Source organism: Antechinus flavipes, chromosome 2 (assembly GCF_016432865.1).
Source record: "Antechinus flavipes isolate AdamAnt ecotype Samford, QLD, Australia chromosome 2, AdamAnt_v2, whole genome shotgun sequence".
Classification (NCBI taxonomy): Eukaryota; Metazoa; Chordata; class Mammalia; order Dasyuromorphia; family Dasyuridae; genus Antechinus; species Antechinus flavipes.
Window position 1 is genome coordinate 323,431,383 of NC_067399.1, and position 24,355 is coordinate 323,455,737.

Below are 24,355 nucleotides of genomic sequence, written 5' to 3' on the forward strand. Positions count from 1 at the left end.
GAATTAATAATGGGGGATCATCTCTCCTTTTCAGAAACCTATGATAGCAAAGGATATAGAATACTTAGATGCTAGAGAATTGTCTGTTGTGTTGTAGGGACTATTCAGTGGATATGGAATACTTTAAGAGCTAAATAGTTGCTTTCTCTGTCCACTATATATCTGTCTATCCTTCATAAATATACATACTGCAAAGCTCCAAAGGCACAAACTAACCATTGTTATCATTTCATTATCTAGTCCTGAAAACAGGCCACTGTAACTAAGAAGAGTCCAGAAAAATCTGCTAGCTAATAAGAAACACTATCTTACCTGTTGGTTGCCGGGACCTTGCTTCTTTCAGGTAGTAGAGAGCCTTGTCATAATCTCCCAGATGGTAGAAAGCCACTCCTGACCGGTAGAGGGCTTTAAAATTTTCCCCTTCTTTTTTCAGAACTTTGAGACAATATTCCTTGACTCTCTCATAATTCACCAGCTCAGCTTGGAGCAGACAGGCTATAGAGATTGAAAGGGAAGAGGAGAGAAGGTTATGAACTGGAATAGAATAAAACGTGAGCCCCCTTCAGAGAATTACAGAACTGGAGAGTTGGAACAGATTTGAGCAGTTGTCTACTCCAACCCACACACAAAGGAATTCTCCATATGTTATATTCACTAAGTGGCTTTTCCAGGCTTTGCTTAAAGCCCTCCAAAGAGAGGAGATCCACTATCTCCTGAACCAGTCCACCTGACTTTCAGACAGTTCTAATTATTGGGGAAATTTTCCAGACATCAAATCTAAATTGATTTATTTGAAAAAGACTTAATACTGCCAAGGAACAACACAAACATGAAAAGATTCATAACTTGGCCATGAGATTTTGAGTTCTTTGGTCACATTAACCCATGAGACAAAGAAAAATAAATAGTTCTCCATCCTGTATCACTTCTGTAATAATAGTGCTAGAATAGTAGAAAAAGCAGCTGAGGATGTTACAAATAACACTGATTTTAGTCTCTTTATAAACTTTAACTTAGAGAAGTTAAATAAAGAACCGACCTCATAGTTAGGAAGAATGTCTGACACATACTGACTATGTAACCCTGGTCAAATGGTGTAATTTCTTGGTTATCTAGGCAATTCTCTGATATTAAAAATTATAGAAAAGGTGCCAAACTGTATTGGAAAGAGGGAGTTTCTTTATCTGGAAGTCCACTATCTCAATGAAATCATAACATTAACTGCTGCTACTTTAAACATGAGATCTTTAATGACCAATAAATGGAGAAATTATTTGAAAAACTGAATCACATGAATATTTAACACCATGACTCAACATCACAAATATAAAACATACATATTCAATGTTATGAATATTCAACACAGGAAGACAAAAAATTTCAGCTTATTTTAAGGATAGTTCAGAATTTTCTTAGAGAAACAAAAGGTTTGGTGGTGTTGGTTTCATCATGTACCCAACGAAATACACCATTTCATGATTTCATTTGGCTTCTTATATTGCTTGTGATGAAACTCAAAGCATGAATAAAAACACATGTTAAAAATTGTTTTAGCATGTAATTGAGGGAAAATGAAATATATTTTTAAAAAAAACTAGCAAGAAGAAGACTACAATTTATTTACCAAACTACATTGTAGGAATGAGGAAGTAAGGAAATTCTACAAAGAACATGATAGACTGCTTCAAACCAAGTCAATATATATATATGTTAATACCTGGTAACATCAATGCAAAAGTGAGTTCAGGAGAGAATGGTGATAAGTAATTTGGAAAATATGGTTCACATTGGAGAAATGAAAGGCAGCTATCTCATAGACTACTAGACTACTAAGAAGTCTTACATTTATAGATTGTGATTACATTCAGGAACAGAGGTGGAAGTTAAGTGGAAGTTAAACAAGTTATTTAACTTTTCTGGGACTTCTCGGACTCAGTTTCCTTATCTGTAAAGTAAAGCCATATATTCTTACCCTAAATTTAGTAATGGTCTAGGGAGTAGCAGATCATGTAAAGAGGAGAATGAACTTAAAAAAATATACAGACCTAGTTTATTAGAGGTACACCTGCATATTAGAACTAAATTTAAAATGCCTATAAAGGTGCTAGACTTGGTGAACTGATGAAAAGCACAAAAAAAAAGTGATCATATTAAAAGACGTTAAATGATTACTGATATAGAAGTCATGTGAGAATATGGACATTCGGATCCTTGATGAGTTAGAACAAATGGCAAAATCAGCATCTAATTAGAAGAAAAACTAAAAATGAAAGAAAATACTGTATAATTGCAACTGCTTCAGCCTGTTCTATTCAAATCAGTCATTGACCTTGCTTATCATTATTTCTATTAAAAGTTTAACTATTATAAAGCAGTCACCATGTCAAAGAAAGAATTTTTAAAAGCCTAGAAACTGATTCAGCTGGCAAATGAGATGGATGAGAGGGCACACACATGGTAGTGAGGTATTGGGGAAGATGCCTAGGAAGTAAAGTGAGTCATAGATGGCAGCTTGCTTAGATATAGTGGGCCAACAAAGACATTCACCAAGCCACTCATCTTTTTCCTTAGTCCTCTTTCCTCTTGCTCTTTCTGCAGCTTTTAATTCTAGGGACCATTTCTCGCAATGGACATTTGTCCCTCCCTTGGCTTGTATGACAAGCTCTCTCCTGGTTTTCCTATGAAACTGAATACTCTTTCTCAGCCTCTTTTGATGTAGCATATTATTATCCATCTTCTATGACCTTAGTACAGGTATGAACCACAACTCTATTCTGGACCCTATTTTTTCCCTCCTCAGAGAGATCTGATTAGATTTTCTCTCTAGCTACCTCTTTTGCTTCTGTTACTCCATTTTAAAAGATGGATCACCAAAGACCATTCCTGGGAGGAACTAGACTACTCATTCTGGCATTATCTGGAAGATGCAGCCTCTTCTTGATGTTTGCCATTTTCTGCTCCATCATCATATCCCACTTTTCCACCTCATGTTCTGAAAACCATTATTATGTCAACATTTTTATTGCTTCTGAAAAGAGTGTATTAATTGACTACCAAATTGTTCCATTCACCATCTTTGGGACTTCCCTGACTACCCATTGCTGGGCCACCAATGTCCCATATGTGTTGTCTCTCCCATTAAAGTACAAGGTCTTTGAGGAAAGGGAATCTTTTGGTTTACTTGTGTGTTTTCTGCATTTGTATTTACAGTATAGCATGGTGCTTGGCACACAGTAAGCTCTTAATAAATGCTTTTTCTTCATTAATTTCAAAGATGATTTCTACTTAGACGACTCCAAAATCTCCACATTGATTTCTAATCTTTTTCTGAACTCTAGCCATATATCACCAAGTAGGCATTGGATCCTCCTTGAAGTAAAGAATCTCAAATTCTACATATCTAAAACAAGAATTCACCATCATCATCCCCACTCTCCAATATGCTCCTCTTTCAAATCTCCTTATTACTTCTGAGGGCTCCAACATCCTCCCAGGTATACAGAGTTTTCTTCTAATTGTTCTAATTAAAATGTAATTCTTGACTTTAGTTTTTCTTCAAATTAAATGCTGATTTTGCTATTTGTTATTCCTCTGTCTCACCCCCATATATGATCATTTCTCAAATCTTGCCAATTTGAACTCTAAAACATCTACCTTATCATACCCTTCACTCCAACCATAGTGCTCCTAACTAGGTCAGGCTTCCATCACCTCTTGCTTAGACTAAAAAATTAGTCTAAGAGGATTCCCTGCTTCTAACTTCCCTTTTCTCCAAACCATTCTCCATACAACTTCCAAAATAATCTTCCTAAGACACAAATCTAACCATGTCACTTCCCTACTTAAAAAACTTGAGTGGTTCCTCAATACCAATAGGATATAAATAAAAATTCTTAGCTTGGTATTTAAGATCTTCCTCAATCTAACTCTCATACACCTTTGCAAAATTTATATCATACTACTTTCTTTCTTTAATACTGCATACTTATCAAAATATTCTATTAGCCATTCTCAGAACTTGTTATTGAATCTTCTGTTTCCAAAAGTTTATATTCACTAGGTCTGGGATGTATATTCTCCTTTTCTCCACCACCAAGCGCTCTCATTTTCCTTCAAAGTTCAGTTCAGGTATCATATGAGATACATGGAACTTTCCCTTTTATCTTTAATTGTTAGAGTGTACAGACTACTGTGCTAAGTACTTTGGGAAAAGAGAAAATAAATAAAAGATAGTTCTTGGTTCTTGAGATATGGGAAGATAAGTGACTAATAAAGGAAATTATGACCCATTCATATTAGCTGACCACTTCACTCCCTGACCTTGCTAGATAGGTCCACAAGGTCTGGGAAACTGTGATTTCTGAAACAGCAACAAATTGTTGAACCAGATACAATCCATCAATTTTTTAATATTACATTTATATATTTCCATTTATATATATCCATATTGTACATTCCTTATAGTACTAGTAATAATAGTGATAATGATGATGATATAGCTAGCATTTATGTAGTACTTTAGGATTTGAAAGATATTTTACATGCATTTTCTCATTTTATCCTCATAACAATCTTTGGAAGTGGATGCTATAATAACCCCCATTTCATAGATGAGGAGAATGAAGGAAGTAGAATTTAAGAGACTTGCCCATAACATAACTTACACTTCCAAGAAGTCTCTTTTTGTTGTTCAGTTGTTTCCAACTCTTTATGACCTTATTTGTGGTTTTTCTTAGCAGAGATATTGGAACAGTTTGCTATATCCTTCTCCAGCTCATTTTACAAATGAAGAAACTGAGGCAAACATAGTTAAGAGACTTGGCCATGGTCACACAACTTGTAAGTGTCTGAAGCTATATTTGAACTCAAGTCTTCCTAACTCCAAACCCAGCATTCTATCCATCATGCCACCTAACTGCCCTAAGAAGTTCCCTAAGGCTGAACATAAATTCAAGTTTTCCTGATTCCAGCTGCATCAGCCTATGCATTGGATCACTCAGCTGTCAGCAGAACTCTCCTTAATAGAATGACAGCTCTTTAAGGCTAGGGAATGTTTTATTTTTGTCTTTATATCCCTAGCACTTACTATGGTACCATAATAAACATTTAACAAATATTTGTTGAATGGAGTCAATAGATATGGAAGGCTGTGGGGGGCGGGGCGAGGTGATACATTCTAGGGATGGTATTAACAATGACATCAGACTAGATGGGATAAGTTTGATGAAAGGTGACTGTTGTTTGTCCTTCGTTCTCCAAGGGGACCATGACATCAGGGAGGTGATGCCATAACATGCAAGAGAATTGGATTTAGATGAGGGGGACTGTGCAAGTTCACTTGCCTCACTTTTTCCTCCAGAGCCCGTCTGGGTTTAGTGGCAAGATGTAGTTCAAGAAGACTAGAGATGGCTCTGGATATAATGGGAGACCTCAGCCTTTTTTAAGCTAAGGTCTTCAGCAGGTCTCAGTTTGACCAAGGTCACACTAATTCAGTGATTAAGGCTAGGTACCAAGTGGAATAAAGAATCTCCATTTTTACCTAGTCGGAAAAAAAATTAATAAATGAATAAATGAATCTGGAAAGGAAAGATCCTCAGGGTTTCTGACTAAAGCAGAAATGATTGTTATTAGCATTCAATGGGAGTCAGTCTAATTTGATTGTTCACAGATTACATAAAAAGAAATAGTGTGAGATAAATAAATGACAAATGGTAGTAACTCTGCAGCTAGAGAGAGGGCCAGGTCTAGTGTCAGGAAGACATCCTCTTGAGTTCAAATCTGACATACTAGCGTGTGACTTCAGGAACATTTGTTCAGTTTCCTCATCTGTACAATGAACTGGAGAAATCTTTGCCAAAAAAACCCCAAATGGGGTCATGAAAACTCTGACATAGCTGAAAAACAACTGAAAAATGGTAGAAAATGAGCAATTTTTGACCTAAGTGTCTCCCTGATAGCTCTATAGCCTTTCCTCCACTGGAATAATCATTCAATCAATTATTAAATACTGGAAGGTGCAGAACACTCTGCTAGGGATTTTAGGAGTTGAGAAAATAAAGGGTATAATTCTTGGTTTTTGAGAAATGGATGGGAACATAAGAAGCTGATATAGGAAATTATGGCCCATATATGTTAACTGGGCCAACTCCCCTCTCTGACCTTGCTTCAGACCTGCACTGAGAAATTGTGACTTTTGAGACAGTAACGAATTGTTGCACTAGATACTAAAAAAGTTCTTTTAAAGAACTATGCAGCCAGACCCAACCTATTTTCCCATCCTCCTTAAGTGTTACTTTTCCCTTGTATACTATGACACAATTAAATTGACATTTTCTCTGTTTTTACATAGAACTCCCCAGCTCCCCTTTTTGCTTTGGCACTGGCCCTGCTCCAAAACTGGACTTCACTTGTTTCTCACCTCAACTTCAGAGTCCTTCTCTTCCTTTAAAGTCTGACATAATATTCTCCCCAAACCCACTTCCAGCCCCTTGAAGCCTTGCCTGATTCCCATTACCCCTCGCCCAATTGCTAATGCCCTTCCTTTCAAACCATCTTGTATATATATTTGTATTTATTCACTTTATATTTATGCTATATATGTGTATTTTGTATATGTATATCTGTATTTTTGTGTCTCTCTATATATGTATATGTATAGCTATGTATGTATGTATCAATATACTTGTCTTACTCAGATAATAAAGCCCGCCTTTTTATTCTTTGAACTTGTATTCCCACAGTATCCCACAGCTATTAAGATAACTAAAATAAGTGGCTCAGTAAATAGAGGTCTGAGCCTGAAGTCAGGAAAACTTGAGTTCAAATTTAGCCTTAAGGCACTTAATATTTATGTGACCTTGAGTACATCATTTAACCTGTGTTTGCCTTAATTCGATGAAAAAGGAAATGGCAAACCAATCCCAGATCTTGTGGACCTACAGCAAACCAGTCCAGTCTTTGTCAAGAAAATCCTGGTCACAGGGAGTCACACATGATTGAACAACAATGAATAAATACTTGTTAATTGATGTCTCCTGGAAAGGTCTGACTTCAATCCTGCCAATTCAGATACGTTCCCAGTCATCAGGAATGTGGCAATGTATTCATTCAGAAAGAAGAAATCTTTCATTGAGTGGTTTGTAGCTGACAAGTTTTGGATGAAAGAAAACCTTCCCATGCAACGTTTGGGAGCCACAAACTAAGCTCTCTGAAGTTGAATACCTGAGGGCAAGAAAACTAGGAAGTGGAAGAGAATGGGAAAGGATGCAAGGAACTGGCTAGTCAGGTTCACTGGAAGGGAAGGCAGGAAAGTCAATAGAAGTAAAACACTTGCCAAGAAGTTAACTTAATGCTTTTCTTTTATTTCTCTTTTTATTCTCATGTCTCCATTTTTGCCAGGAAGTGCTTCTAGGAGGATCAATTTAATTTCAGGAGCAAACTGTTAACATTGTGGGTGGCCTGTTAGTCAACACCACAAACCTGTTTCTAGTCAAAGGGATGACATTTCAAGGAGTCTGATAAGGAGACAGTGGAGTCCTTTCCTCCCTGACTCAGTGACTAGTCCTCTGTGAGGTCATCAAGCCCAATCCCTTTCTTTTTTCCTCCAAGGAATTGGAGAAATTCATTATTAGAGAGATAAAAGCAAGATCAAAAATCTTAGAACTAGTGTTTTAGCAACAGAGTGACCAAATGGAAATAGCATCAATGTTTAAATCTCCTTCAGGGAAGGAGTTGTTTCACTTTATTGCAGTTTGGGACCTGATCAATTGAGTTCTCCCCAAAATTTGGATATGTGAATAGATTTTAGGGGTCATTGAATGTGGATAAGGGAAAATGTATCTTTTTTCAATATCATTTGTTTCTTTAGTAATTTTAGTATTTTATATATTTTTTTGCATTTAAAATATTATTCTAAGAAAGTAGACTTCAATGGATTATGAAAAGATTATGAAATGGTTAAGAACCCTGGCTTTTTAAAAAAATTAATAATATTTTATTTTTCCAAATACATGCAAAGAGAGTTTTCAACATTCACCTTTGCAAAATCTTGTGTTCCAAATTTTTTTCTCTTTCTCCTCTCTTCTTCCCTCCCCAAGACAGCAAGCAATGCAATATAGGTTAAATATTTGCAATTCTTCTAACATAATTTTATATTCATCATTCTGTGCAAAAAAAATCAGATTAAAAGGGAAAAACACAAAAAAGGAAAAAACAACAACAAAAAGATGAAAATTCTATGCTTTGATCTACATTCAGTCTCCATAGTTCTCTCTCTGAATGCAGATGGCTCTCTCCATCACAAGTCTATTAGAATTGCCTTAAATCTTTTCATTGTTGAAAAGAGCCAAGTCCATCAACAATTGATCATCATATAATCTTGTTGTTACAGTGTATAATGATTTTTTGAAGAATCTCATTCTTAGAAGATGTTAAAGGCATCTGGGTGATATAAAGCAAAGCTTCTTAAATTTTGGGTCATGACTCCATATGGGATCACAGAATTATGATTTATTATCAATCAATGTTTCTTTTGTATTTTTAACTTATATACCTATATATCTGGGGTCACATACAAATTTCTCAGCAAAAAGGGATTGTAATCCAAAATTATTTTTATCGGATTTCACTAGCTGTATTATTGTATACAAGTCACTTAACCTTGCTCATTTTCCTCGTCTGGAAAGATGGATTCAATGGCCTTGATAGTTTCTTCCAGCTCCAAATCTGTCATCTTGGGGAGTATAAAGAAGTCATCTCTTTATAAGATATGAGAGACAAGAGTAGGTACTTCTGGAGGGGATTCTTTGAGGCTTCACATTCCTCCACTGCAGAAAAATTAAATTGTGTATATTTTCAGTCTACCACTGATCTATGTTCTGATAAATTTCCTTCACCAGTTAGAGCGGTTTCTTTGAAATTATTTTTGATATTTATGTGCTGGTGTTTGTTGATACCAATATTTCCATTGTAAATATGGAAATTGAGGGAAGCAATATGAACATTGAACATCTCTATAATACTACGAAGGATCATCCATGTTAATATTTCAAAATTTTACTTTGCAGATCTGTACTGTTGGTATGCATCTTGATAGCTTGTCTGAATGCTTTATGTACATTGGATAGCGTTTTCCTGATGGCCTAGAAATCATAAATAGTCAACTTTGTACATAGGATAAGGCTCTTCTGATGACCTATAAATCATAAATAGTCAACTTTGCACATAGGATAATATTTTTATGATGACCTAGAAATCATAGTCAACTTCAAGTGCTTAATCTCTTTCTGTGAGTCCCACACCTTTTGGGAACTTTTCTGAGTTTGTTTGATTTCTTTTTAAGCTAGCCTGCTTATCTTGGTAGTGAAGGAGAGAATACTCTTGGATATCCTCTTTTCCATGGGGAAAATGTCAGATGCCCAAATATGTTGCAAAGACCCCAAGAAAATTTCACCTAGGAAGATAAGAAGGTGATTTCCAGTCCACCACAAGTCCTTTGTTGGAAGCTCTGTTGAGATCAGACTTTCCCTCTAGAAGGGGAAGCTCAATTTTTCTCCCAATAATTGTCTTTGGTTTAGGCAGACTTTTGAAAGCATGAAAACAAGTGAAAATATATGAGAATTTGGGAGTATTTGTGTGTGAGCTCCAGTCCCATCAGCTCTGGTGGAGGATTATTAATTTTTAGACCAGTGATAGATGAATTTTTTTTTTAGCACAAGACACTGGAGGACACCCTTCCCCACAGACTCACCCTCTACCTTCTCCTAATATTCTATGAACTATAACTTAAGAATCCCTAACCAGAGAATTTGCCTCCAATAGGTATGTGATCAGCTCAAAGCAAAGACATTTACTAAATAGTATAGTATTGGTGATTATTACTTTCTGATGCAGCAGCATCCTTCCTATTCATTATGTTGAGATGGTCTATGTTTGCTGTGATCCTCACTAGTGCTGGAGTAAGTGATCAAAGGAGTCTTATGATTTTGTGTACAGTACATAAAGGGCATAGCCAAAAGCTACTAGCAATTCAAAGTAAATTTCTAATAGTAAGTGAGATATAGACATAAGAAAGACATTAACGAGAGTGAACCATACATGTTATAAAGGGATTTGATAATATGGTATGTAAAGAACATCTGGAGGATGTTTGACCTGGAACAAAGAGAAGCTGCTTTGGGTTAAGGTAGGGGGTAAGAACATGAACATGAACTTCAGATATTTCAAGGATTGCCATCTCTAGAGTGGAGGGTGGAGAAGGTAAGGGAAAAAAAGAATGTACATAATTTTTATAATAAATACATCTATTATATATTAAGAGGAATAACAAGATGTATATAATAGATTTGCAGTTTCATATGCAATCTTCTATTATTCTACTGTATTAAGGAAATGCTTATTTTATTTCATGAATTTCAAATTATTTTATTTGAATAAAATTTTTCCAGGATTATATTTTTCTATCAATTTCTAAAAGCAGATTTTGGCTCATTAAGAGACAAACTGTTTAACAAATACAACTTTTTTCAATAACAGAATGAGGGAGGATAGAAGAAAAGAGGGGATCAAACTCATTGTTGGAGGCCTTCAAGTTGAAGTTGGAAGACTACTTCAAAAATGGTATAAAGAAGATCCTACTTCAGATAGGTTTGACTAGCAAACTAAAGTCTGGGACTGCTGCCTGTTTTGGTAAAGCCGGAGAGCTATGAATATTTTTTTACATTTTAAAATATTGTACAACAAAACTTTATTAGCAAATTTAAAAGTCATTCTTTTCTCAGTAGCCTTACAAAAATAGGCAGCTGGCCTGGCCTGCTGGTTGCTAATCCCTGGACTAGACTGCCAAGGCCTCTTCCAATTCTGTGATTCTATGTAACAGGCTTGTTTAATACCTGATAATGAATGGATTTTGAGGTGCCATAGTGAATCCACATTATATAGAATCAATAGGACATAGGGTATCTGAGAAGGGATGGGGGAGAGAGGAGGAAATGATGGTGACTGAAGAAAAAGTCTTCAGTCAGATTCACTTGCTCTGTTTCTTCTTTCTCAGGCAAATGTTGACATACTGCTTAGCTTTCAAACATCTCTACACCAATGAACTGTCCTGTTTATATAAAGATTTGACTCCAAAGAACCTTCTAGATAGATCCTTCTGCTTTTGTTTATCCAAGCATTGGCACAAACTATTTTCATTGGAGCCACATAAATTCATATTATTTGCCTGAAACAGTTTCCAAGTCTAGAATAAAGGCTTGGCAAGATGGGTGGCATTAATTCCAATTTACAGATGAGGAAACTGAGATAGACACAGAGAGATTAAATGACTTGGGGGAGAGGGAGTCACACAGTGAGTTAATGCTTAGACCTATCTAAACAGTTCCCTTATCTAGGTGGATGCTTTTTTCCATTTAGGTTTTGTTTTTTCCCCCCTCTTTTCAAAAGGGGTTTATCTCTATGGGGATTAGAGGCAGCAGCGGGGCAGAAGAGAAATGATTGAATGTTGAATGTTCAGCAGGTAGAAAGAAGTAATAGGGATCTGGGCCAATTCATCCTAATCAAATCCAGATCAAACTTAGCCTGTGAGTCAACAGTTGGGGGAAGGAGAGAGGGAACTTTCTAGCTGGTAGCCCTGCTCAGTTTCCTGCAGTCTCACCATCCAGCTGTTGTCTTTCATCTCCTTACATCACCAGCTACAGATTCTGATCAGAATTTAGCTGTCAGACTGAGAGCCTTCTGGATGGTGCCTGAGGCCAGCCAGAAGTCCCCTGGGCTCCTTTCCACTCTTTCCCCTCCCCCTCTGCCTCCCTCACCTCCCACCAGTTCTATTGACCCAGCAGAACTCAAAGCTCTAAAAGTCAGTTTGTGTGAGGGAAAATAAGCAGCTCTGGCTCCATTCTCCTTAGCAGGAGCCCTTAACGCAGAAGAAAGAATTTTTAGTGGTGCTCTTTTCTGACCCTTTTAAGTAAGTCTGAAATAGAATTTAGGATCTGTCTCCTTAAGTTCTACCACCAAATTGCTTGGGGTTCTTAGGATCCATGAAACAGATTTAAGGCTAAGCCAAGTACCCTGGAGATCTTCTGGGTCTAGGTCTCTTATCTTACAAATGGAGAAACTAAGGCCCAAGAATGAAGAAAAACTTGCCCAACACCTCACGGGTGATAAGTGGAAGAACTAAAGTTTTCAATTCAATCCAAAAACATCTACTATGAGGTAGGCAAAGTACTAAATAAGCATGAGAACACAAATAAGAGGGGGGAAGGAAACAATCTCTGCCCCCAAGAAGCTTACAGTCTGGGGGAAGAAAATACACAAAAGAAACTGGAAAGGAGGGAAATACCACAGGGTACCCAGGGGACTGGAGCACTTTATTCCATGAAGTTGAATCAGAAAAATGAAATGTGGAGTCAACTGGTAGTCAAATTTGAATTTGGTTCCTCTGACTCTCAGCTCTTGTTCTAAATTTTATGATGATAAACATGCTCACAGTCCCTCAATTTCCTTGAAGGAACTGTTGTGGGGTCTAGAAGATTTCCTGCTTGCCAAATACAGCAGTTCGGTATATGAAAAGAACCCAAAAGGGATGAGTATGTGCCAGATGTAGTGGCAGCTGTCTTGCTAAGGTGTGGCCCTCAACTGATACTTGATTGTTTTCTCCTTTCTCCCTTAAGAACCATGCGCAGGATTTTCCCTTCTGCTCCAAATGATAGGTTCAACTTTGCTTAGAATGAAATAAAATCACAGGGTGACTCCTGTAGATGACTAGAATTCAGTTTATAAAAGCACAAACTCATGTCTTTTACTTTGAGCCTTTCCACGAATGTATCTGGCTTTAGTGTTTAAGGGCTCAGAGAACCTGTTTCCAGAAGCCTCCCTAGAGAACTAAATTCTAATCTGTTCCAGGGTTTATAATCCACTGCATGGTAGGGACCCCTTAGAGCATCTGGTAAAACCTATGGACTCCTCAGGATGATGGTTTCTTCCCCCAGATGGCAATCAGGGCTAAGTGACTGGCTCAGGGTCACATGGCTAGCTGATGTTTGAAGCAAATAACATTTTTAAATAACTGAAAGAAATGTTAAATTTCAATTAATAGTTAGTGAAAATAAAGATTTGATTTTTCCCCCTATTTAAATTCACAGATATCAGATACAGAAACTGTTTTTACTGGCCCCAAAACTATCCTGTCACCTGCCAGGTGGTGTAGTGGGTAGAGCAAGTCTTTAGGGAGAATGACTTAAATTCAAATCCAGCCTCTGATACTTATTAGCTGAGTGACCCTGAGGCAAATCATTTAATCTGATTTGCCTCAGCTTCTTCATCTGTAAAATGAGTTAAAGAAGGAAACATCCAGTATCTTTGCCAAGACAATCCCAAGTGCAGTCATGAAGAGTCAGATATTTTGGAACAATAAAAGAAGAGATGAGAAGATACGCTCAGCCCACTCATTTTCAGAAGTAGAAGGACCACAGGTGTGGATCATTGCATTTATTTTCAGAGTTTTTCACTGTATTGAATAATTCTGCTGATTTTTTCCTCTCTTCTTTTTCTTAAAAATATTTATTATGTGAGATGACACTCTGGGAAGGGAGAAGGAGGAAAGAGATACCAGGAGAAATTCTGTTGATGTTAAAAACAAACAATATCAATAAAAAATTTTAAAAGACACCTGGCTTTAGATGATTACTTTCTCATGGCAGTGTGTGTGTGTGTGTGTATGTGAGAGAGAGAGAGAGAGAGAGAGAGAGAGAGAGAGAGAGAGAGAGAGAGAGAGAGAGAGAGAGAGAGAGAGAGAGAGAGAGAGAGAGAGAGAGAGAGAGAGAGAATCTGTTTTCCTGAGTGCTCACTACTGTATTTATTTGGTTGGTCTACACCAAGAGAAGTTTAATCAAATAAAAGGGAAACTGTTTTATTAAGTTGTGGCTGTCAGCCTACTCCTCCAATTTTCCCTTGATCTCCCAATTCAATGTAATTTAATGTTATGAAGCACAATCAATCAACAGGCATTTATTAAGTGCTTACTCTTTCCCAGGCACTGGGCTAGGTGCTAAGGATACAATTATGAAACAATCTGGGCCCTCTAGAAGAAATGTATACACAAAGGCACTGTGTCAGGCACCCTGGATATGAAAATACAAAAAGACGTAGTCTTTGCCCTTAGAAACTCCTAATCTAATATGGGATAAGATTTGACCACAAAAATGTGAGACAAGAGAATTAGGAATGTAGGACCATAAAGGACCTCAGAGGCCACAGAGCTCAGCTATTTTTAACCTGGGGTGGGGTCTGGGAATTAAATATATATGTGTGTGAATGTGTATGTATGTATACATACATATATAAATGCACATAAATAAAATATTAGTACATAAATATGCTATATTTAATATATATAAACATAAAACTTTAAATAAAATTAGTTTCCTTAGTAATCCTATGTATTTTTAAAATTATAAAGCATAATATTGAGATGAGTTCCATAGTTTCACCAGACTGCTATAGATCAAGACACAAAAAAATCAAGAACTCCTCATCTTGTCTAACACCCTCACTTTCCGAAAGGGGAAGCATAGACAGAGTTGCTTATTTCATGTTCCACTGATAGTAAATGTCAAAGGTTGAATATAAACTCGGGAGTTTTGACTCTGGAAACAGAACTCTTTACTCTCCTGGTCACTATCTAAAGGTTCAGACCATTAACATCTTCAAAGGCCCCTTTGCTCCTCTGTCTACAGTCCTGCCCTCTAAGGAGACAAAAAACCATGGAGCTGGAGCCCTGTGAGTCAGTTCACTGCAGCCCCTGGGGACCAGATCACTAAGTAGTTAGTGGTTCGGAGCTCTCTGCAGCCTCCATCTCTCATCTCTGTTATTTGGAGATAAGACATTCTTGAGATAGCTACTAACTCTCCCTTGCTTCTTCATATCTCTCCCTTCATTTAATCATCAAAGGGCACAAGTGTCCCCATCTAGCGACTTGTTCAATTATCATGACTTTTTAAACTGCAACTTTAAATCTCATCACTCCCCAAACCTGGATCTTGGGCTCTGAAATTCTTCCCTCTCCTTATCTTTTACCCTTCTAGCTCTCTCTCTACCTCACTCCTAAGTTTTAACATCACTACAATTTCTGGTCTCTTCATTGTTCACTGTTCTCCTACTCTATTTATCTCCCCTTGGTCTTCCTTTCCTCCCAGTAGCTAACTTATTCAATTCTGTCTTGCTTGAAATTTCTTGGCCTTTTTTTAATGGCCATTCATACTCTTCCAGTCCTTAATCTTCCAGTCACACTGACCATCTGCCTTCTTCACTTATATTCCCATGCTGCCTAATGTTGCCCACAACAATGACAACTAAATCCACTCCTACTTCATATTATCTAATCTCAACTGGGTCCTCGGAGTTGCACAGTTGATACTTTGATTCCTTCCTAATCAATTCTTTCAAACTCTAAGCAGGCTGTTCAAAACCTGTTTTCTGTCCTCAAGGTTGGACTTCCTCTCCCCCATCCTCAAAAAACTTCCATTCACTCTTTCCTCCTTTTTTCACTGGCAGATTCCTAGAATAAGAATCTACTTTTGCTGCATTTATATTCTTATCATCCATTTCTCAAGACTTTATAATCAAGACTTCTGACCTCATCACTCACTACAATTGTTCTCTTAAAAGGATTTTTTAATTGCTCAATCTAATGGTCATCTCTAAGTCTTTCTCCTCACTCACATCTGGGCAGCTTCTGAAAGACAGGTATTTAGTTTCCTCTTCATTGGTAGCATTTCTCAGGTGTTTGGGGGTCTCCTGAAGCATTGAGGAGGCTTTTTAAATGTACTCATTCTTTGGCAAGGTCAGTTATTGCCTCCAAGCCTCACTTTCTCCATCTGTAAAATGCTGATGATAATGAATATTAAACTTTCTATCCCCTAGAGGGTTGTTGGGAGCACTGAATGAGACAATGTATATAATCATTGTATTTGTAACCTGGAAAGTGGAACAAAAATGGCAACTATTGTTACTATGAAGTCTATCTACTCTCCTAAACCACAATGGCACAATAGGATACCACTTGTATGCATTGGTCCTGGCTGTCAAGGAGTTGATGAAGCCATGTCATAGACTATGAGAGAGGAGACCTAGCTGCTCTTAAATTTTTATTTGTGAGTGGACCCTGGCTTGTCAATTTGGCAAATTTCACATTCCCATAGTCCTTGGCTTTTGGAAGCCTAGTGTAAGGATGGGAAGGAAGGCTAAGCACTGAGGGATGGGGGACAGGGAAAATATGCAGGAAATGAGAGGAGCTCAGCACTTAGGTCTCTAGAATCAAGTTTTGATCAGGCCTCCAAAGCAGATGAACGGAATCTGTCTGTGCAGTTGTCTAAAAGGAAAGCAATTTATTTGATAACTAGTTAGTGTCAAAGGTAGGACTTGAACCCCAGTATTTCCTCCCTCCCAATTCAAAACTCTTTCCATTAGAATACACCATTCCTCTCCCATTTCCTCAAATCTTTCATTTTACAGATGAGGAACCTGGTGCCCAGTAGAGAGAACAATGGAGTCAGAAAGAACTGAGTTCAAATTCAGCCTCAGACATGTTCTAGCTGTGCGATCTTGGTCAAGTCGTTTAACCTGTTTGCCTCAAGATCCTCAACTGAAATATTGAAATATCAATAGCACCTACCTCAGAGAGTTATTGTGAATAAATATCAAATGAACTCATATGTGTCAAGCTAGGCACAGTAGCTTAGCATATAATATTGTTGTTTTGAGTGGTTTTTCAATCTTGATTGACTATTTATGATCCCACTTGGGGTTTTCTTGGTAAAGATACTGGAGTGTTTTGCTATTTTCTTCTCCAGCCCATTTTACAGATGAGAAAACTGAGGCTAAGGGACTGGGTTAGGGTCACTCAGCTAGGAAGTATCTGAGGCCAGATTTGAACTTATGAAGATGAGTGTTCTTGACTCCAGCCCAAAACTTTATCCACTTAGATGCTCCTAGCATACAATAAACACTTAATAAATATTTGTTTCCTTCCTTCCTTTTCCCCTCTTATCTATTTCACCAACTCACATTCTATGACTTGAAAGATGTGAAGAGGCAAGGGAGAGACAGTGGCTTCTCCTGGTCCTCAAGGGCTGCACTGAACTTACTCCCAAGTCCAGCTCCATGATTTTTGTCCTCTTACAAGGAAAGGCCTTTGTAGATGTTAATGATCCAAACCGTTGAGTGGTGACCAGGAGAGTGTGGAAAAATGAGAAGAGTCCTGTCTTCTGAGTCAGAGAACCTTTGACATTTACAACCAGAAGACCTTTCTGCTTACTCCCTATCACAGCTGGTATTTATATGACCTACTACAGATTTTTACTGTTTGAGTCCCGAGAATTATATTGCATATTTACTTACGAACAGCACTTCAAGCTTGTCTCAACCTGTTGGGTCAGTCATTTACAGTATGGCATTTAACTGAGAACAAGGTTATGAATTCAATTCTCATATGGACATTTAACTGTTTACAAAGTGAAACTGTTTATCATTGGTACCAAATAGACCTCGAATCATCACTTGTTGCCTAATAAATACAGAATGTGGGGAATCATATGATGAAAACTCCATAACAAATTCATCAGAACAGGTAGCTCAACAGCATTGAGGTAAAATTCAATTCAATTTGTCATGTACGAAAACCTCCTGTGTTTGAAGTGAGATGGATGTCAATATTAAAATGAGCAGATCATGAGTAGAACATTGTTCACAGCAACAAGAAGTTTATATAATGAGAGATTCTGATAGACGGGGCTCTTTTCAACATTGAGGAGATTCAGGCCAAATCCGATAATCTTGTGATAGAGACAGCCATTTGCATCTAGAGAAAGGACTGTGAGGACTGAGTGTGTATTACAACATAGTATTGTCACTTTTTTTGTTGTTGTTTGCTTGCATTTTGTTTTCTTTCTCATTTTTTTCCCTTTTGATCCGATTTTTCTTGTGGTGAATAATTGTGGAAATAAGTATAGAAAAACTGCATGTGTTTAGCATATATTGGATTACTTGCTGTCTAGGAAGGGGAGAGAAAGGGAGGAGAAAAAAATTTGGAATACAAGGTCTTACAAGGGTGGATGCTGAAGACTATGCATGTGTTTTGAAAATTTTTTTAAAAACTTTATAAAAAATAAAATGAGCCAGATCAAAAAGAAATAGCATGAGGGCTAAGTTAAGAAATGAGGTAAAAGTCCACACCATTAGTTTCTCCATATATCCAGCTTTGCCAGACTTGCTATAAGACCATAGGCAGATTATTTTCTCATTTTTGAACCCCAATTCATCTGTGATTCCTGATAATGAAAAGAGCATGTCTCACAAGATAGGCTAAGCTAGACAGAATTGTTTTGAGATCTACCTTTAATCCAAAGTGTTATATAATTATATAGTTACAATGGAAGGATTTCTAAGACCTTTGAAGTCTGTTGTTCTTAAGGCCTATTTGATCAATAGCTAAATGTTGGGGGAAAACACCTTTATCTGAATCCCGTGGACCACTCCTTTGATATTTCCTAGTGCTAATGAGTTAAATTGCCTATTCTAGATAGCTGATGTCCTTAAAAACAAAGGATTTTATTTATTTTTTAAATACTAGATCTCCTATCTCATAGCAGGCTGGAAATACAAAAGCTAATCACTAGCCTGTACCCACTAACTGATTGGCATGGGAACTCTGATCTATTTTGTTTAGGACAATTTGCCTCTTCCTTAAGCAACCTGGTGGTCCCTTAATAGAGCTATCTGATCAACATAGCTCATTGCAGCTCAGAATTCCTGAATTCAAGAGATCCATCAGTCTCTGGCTGGAAGTTTTCTTAAGAATGATAGCCTCTCATTTGAATACTTTAGGAAATTTTCTGCCTCCTTAATTTAAGTCTCTACTTTACAGTGGGCTTTGCCCTTTGAAATCTAAGCTCCTGAACTCTATAGAAGGGTGGAGTTCAGACTGAGAGCCAACAAGAAAGGCAATACCAAGTAAGATATAGGTACAGGTAATGCAATAGACTACAGAGTTCAGGGACCAAAGGCTGAAAACAACAAGATGAAGTTAAAAGGAATAAACATAAGTTCTTATATTTAGGCTAAAAAAATCCTCAATTAATTGTACAAATACCAGATAGAGGAGATATGGCTAAAGAGAAGATATGGCTAAGTGAAAATGCTTGTGTGAAAAGTTTTTGTTTTTATGTCAACAACCTGAGAAAGTGACACATAACTACAACAAAAAGTATATGTTAACTTATGCTACATTGATAGAAAAAATGTTTAGAGCACAGGGTTTTAAGATGGTGCAATGTACAGAGGATTGGGCTTGGAATCAAGAAGACTCATCTTCCCAAGTTCAAATCTGGGCTTAGACACTTCTTAGCCAAGTCTCTCAACCTTATCTGCCTCAGCTTCCTCATCTGTAAAATGAGCTGGAAAAAGACATGGCTGATTACTCTAATATCTTTGCCAAAAAAATCCCAAATGGAGTCATGAAGTCAGACATGAGTGAAAAAAAACAACAACAACAACAACAACAGGATTCAGAGTAAGGAGGTAAGAGACAACCACAATTCTAATGTTCTCCACATTGGTCAGACCACATCTGTTCTGGGCACTACACTCTTAAGAAGGATATTGATAAAATGGAATACATCCAGAAAAAGGAGATTAGGTTGAAGGACAATATGGAAATCATGTGATTTGAAGAACAGTCAGAGGAGCAATGGCTGTTGAGCCTAAAAATGAGATGATTTAATTGGCATGTGAGAGCCATTTTCAAAGAGCTACATCTGGAAGAGGGATTAGCTTTATTCTATATGGTCCTAGAGGGAAGAACAAGGTCTACTGAAGGGGATATAGAGGGAGTCAGATTTCATCTCATTTCAAGGAAGAACTCTGTAAAAATCAGAGTTGCCCAGAAAAGGAATGAGCAAATTTTCTTGTGAGTTCCCTCTTAGGGAAAGAGTTTGAACAGAGAGTAAATGGTCCCCTTTCAGGGATGCCAGAGAAATGATTCCTATATGAGGCAGAGGTTGAAAATCCCTTTTAGTTCCAAGATTTTATATTCCCTGACAATGGTGGCTTCTGATAATTTGTATCTTAGAAAATAGCTATTAATATTATCATCAGTTCATAATAACATTATCCTTGGTATAATGCTGAAATTCAGTTTGTCAATTATTGTTACTCAGTCATTTCAGTCAAGTCTGACTTTTCATGAATCCATTTGAGATTTTCTTGGCAAAAATAATGAAGTGATTTGTCAATTTCTTTTCCAGCTCATTTTACAGATGAGGAAATTGAGGCAAATAACAGTTAAATGGCTCACTCAGGATGCTCAGCTAGTAAATGTCTGAGGCCATATCTTAACTTAGGAAAATGAGTCTTCCTGACTCCAGGTCTAGCACTCTCTGGATTATGCTACCTAGCTGTCCCAAGCCTATGGCCCAAAAGAGCATTAAAAAAATAAAACAGCATTTATTAAGCAGCTGCTATGAGAAAGGAACTGTGCTAAAAATCAAAGATATAAAGACAAAGGAAAACTGTCTCTATCCTTAAGGAATTTATATTGTGTTAAGGGGAATAAAATACTCCAAAAACAGGGAGCCTTTAGTGATGTGGCTGTTCTACTCCTGCTACTGTTTGAACAAAGCTCCCAAGAGACATCTTCCTCTCTGACTTCATTTGTAATTATCACAGTGATCTCTGGAGAAGCATTGTGATATAATAGACCAGTGGAGTTGAATTCACAAGTGAGACTCAAGAGAAACTGAATACAAAGTTTTACCCTCTTGAAACTAATGGTTATTAATAGAATAATAGAAAATAAATCCCCTAAGAGATGAGGAAATGCATCTGTTTCTTTATGGAAGAGAGGTGGGGGATTACAGGTGCAGAAAATTGCATACTCTGTCAGATATGAACATTATGTTGGTTTGTTTTTCTTTGTTACAAAGAGGGGAAAAGGAATAGGGAGAAGGGAGAGAACATATTTAGAAATGTTTAAAACTAAAAAAGGCATCAGTGGAATTTATTTAAAAAAATAAAATTAAAACTTAAAAATAAAGTGAATTTCTTTCTCCCTGAGCTTCTGCCTCTCCAAGTGATGCTATATTGTGGGTGAGTTTCATTAAAGACAATGTAACAATAATACTGCTCTATCTTAAGTTCAAGAGGATGACATTTTCAAGGATGATACATGACAAGGATAATGTATGACAGTCCAAAAACCCATCTGAGACTTTTAAGTTCATTTGTACAAATTTTCTTTTAATTCGTTTTCTAGAAATTTCCTTACCACATTTTTTTGTATTTTCTATTTGATTTGTTGTTGTTTAGTACTTTTTTATTTGTGTCTGACTCTAGAGCCCTATTTGGGTTTTCCTTGGCCAAAAAACATTCCTTTCTCCAGCTCATTTTACAGATGAGGAAACTGAGGCAGACAGAATTAAATGATTTGCCCGTGGTCACCCAGGCAATGTTCTGAAGCCAGATTTGAACTCATGAAGCTGTGTTCCTGACTATGCCCCAAAGTCTATAAAACTGTGTATACTCTTTGATCCAATAGTGTCACTCTTGGGGCTGTATCCCAAAGAGATCATAAAAAAGGAAAAGGACCCACATGTGCAAAATGTTTGCAGCAGTCCTTTTTGTAGTGGAAAGGAGCTGGAAATTGAGTGGAGGCCCATTAGTTGAGGAATGGCCAAATAAGGTATGGTATATGAAGGTAATAAAATATTTTTCATAAGAATTGAATCAGAAAAGCCTGGAAAGATTTACATGAACTGATGTTGAAGGAAAGTGAGTAGGATCTAGAAACCATCATACACAGCAACAATATAATTATGTGATGATCAACTGTGATGGACTTGACTCTTTTTAACAATGAAGTGATTCAAGGCAATTCTAATAGACTTGTGATGGAAAGAGCCATCTGCATCCAGAAAGAGATCTATGGAGACTGAATGTAAATTAAAGCACAGTAAATTAAAGTTGTTGTTGTTGTTGTTGTTTGTTTGCTTGGTTCTTTGTTTCCTTTCTTATGGTTTTTTTTCCCACTTTGATCTGATTTTTCTTGTGCAGCATGACAAATAAGGAAATATGTTTATAAGAACTGCACATATTTAACCTATATTGGATTGCTTGCTGGTTAGGGAAGGAAGAACAATTTGGAACACAAGGTTTCCCTAGGGTGAATGTTGGAAATTATATTTGCTTGTGTTTGGAAAAATAAAAAGCTATTAAAAAGAGAAAATATATATGTTCCTGACTCCAGACTATTCTTATGTGATATATGTAGCTAATTCCCATTGTCTCCTTGCCTATGACTTCAGAGAAGAAAAACCAACCAGACATGTTAGAATAAGAACCTCTTTCCTATAAAATCAAGGCCTTTAGCTTCCTCAAGTTCTGTGACTGTGAGAACAAATGCCACGTGTCCATCCATTGACCAACTCTCATCAACATCACTCCTCTTGGAATGATAAAGAATATACAAGAATTGAGTATGTCAAAACCAGGGGATGGCCTCCTTTCTAAAAGAACATGATGACCCTCTATCCTTCCCACATTATACCCAGAATTGGGCAAACTCCATGGTTCATGTCATTCCCAAGGTCCAACAATTGGATATTTCACTATAAGTCTTGAGTATTCCTTTTTGTGTTAAAATATCATCTTATTATTTTATTCATTACTAGTCTGATTGATTTTCTATGTAAAATATTTAGTCCCCATAACTACTCGTCTGAACTTGAGACATTCCTCCATTCACCTTCTCTGTACTCTACTATTTTAAAACTAGAAGGTATCCTAAAAGATTAGTTTACTCTCTCCAAAATTTCACTCTCCTGCCTTCTTCACTCATCCTGGAAAGCTGAGAGTCCAATATATTCTGACAAACCTTCTGAGAAAAGTTTTATAAGTTCTAATCTTGTCTTCTTTTCTAGATATGACAACGATGACAACTTCATTCCATTCCAAATTCCATTCCAAAAAATATCAACCACAGGTCTCAAAGTTGACCTCTAGGAAGACCAGGAATTCGCTTACCTTACAGAATCATAGCTAAGGTGGTTTAATGGATAGAGGGCTAAGTCTGAAGTCAAGAAGAACTGAGTTCAGATATGACTTCAGACTCTGAGACCTTTGGCAAATCTAACTCTGTTTGCCTCAGTTTTCTCATCTGGAAAATAAGCTGGAGTAGAACATGGCAAAGCTTTTCATTATTTTTGCCAAGAAAATTCCAAATAGGGTTATGAAATTGACTTTTTCTGAAATGACTAAATAAAAGAGAATCACAAAATCTTCCTGACTTAAGTTAAGCCAACAAATATCTATTAAGTGTCTCCTATGTGTCAAGCACTATACTAAACTCTGTTGTGCCCTTCAGAATCCCTATTTATTACTGATAAACTGTTTTTTTTGTATTAGTCTTGTGTCCTGAAAATTAATTTGTTTATATTTTGTCTTTACTATATATTTAATATACTCCATTTTTGTCTATTACTTATATATACTTTATATATTACTATAGTATAAATTTGTATATTACTATATAGTTACATATTATTTCCTCCTAATAGAATGTAAGCTCCTTTGGAGCTGGGATTGTTTCATTCTTGTATCCTTGGTCCCTGATATACAATGATTAGCATCTATACCAATAATATATAGTATAGTACTATACTTATAGTATGGGCCTCAGCAATGCTTACTGAAATCTCAGAGTTGGTTGAAGCTTAGGGTCCTAACCCATATATTCCATCTATATTTCTCATACAGATAGTAAAGAAGTCTGCTAGAAGACTTTTCAGTGAGGAACAACAGACTATGTCCTGATTATAGCTGATTACCCTTTTGAAGAGCTCTAATTGTTAGGAAGCTTCTTCTTACAGCAAGCCCAAATTTGCCTCTTTTTATCTTCCATCCAACAACAAATTACATGATCTAATTACAGAGGAGGCTTGCCCACCTGACCAAAAATCTCCACCCCCAAATGGTCTATTCAATGCTTTAAATTCATACCATTTGCAGCACTTTCAAAATCCTAAGGAATTCATGAGATCATAGATTTAGAACTGAAAGGGATGATAAAAATTATCTAGTCCAATGCCATCATTTTATAGTATGTTATCAGTAAACTCAGGAATTCTGCAAAGGATAACATATTATATTAGCAGGGTATAAGCCTAGTTGCTACCCCTTGTTACTTGGGAAAAGGATACAGAGGAACTAGGTTATAGACTGGCACTTGGGTAGAACAAATGGTCAAGAAAGATTCAGAACTTGACATTACTAGAAAAGAAAAGGAAATTAAGTACCAAGAACAGAAAAG

The 24,355-nt window shown here is 36.8% G+C and overlaps 1 protein-coding gene across 1 annotated transcript in view; it reads right to left on the reverse strand.

Moving 5' to 3' along the window:
• The window catches only part of TTC9 (tetratricopeptide repeat domain 9), a 63,446-nt gene that overhangs the window by 28,694 nt on the left and 10,397 nt on the right, over positions 1-24,355 (reverse strand). Inside the window, exon 2 of the mRNA XM_051977683.1 lies at positions 313-495. Within this exon, the coding sequence (XP_051833643.1) occupies positions 313-495 (183 nt within the window). The remainder of the gene's footprint in view (positions 1-312; positions 496-24,355) is intronic.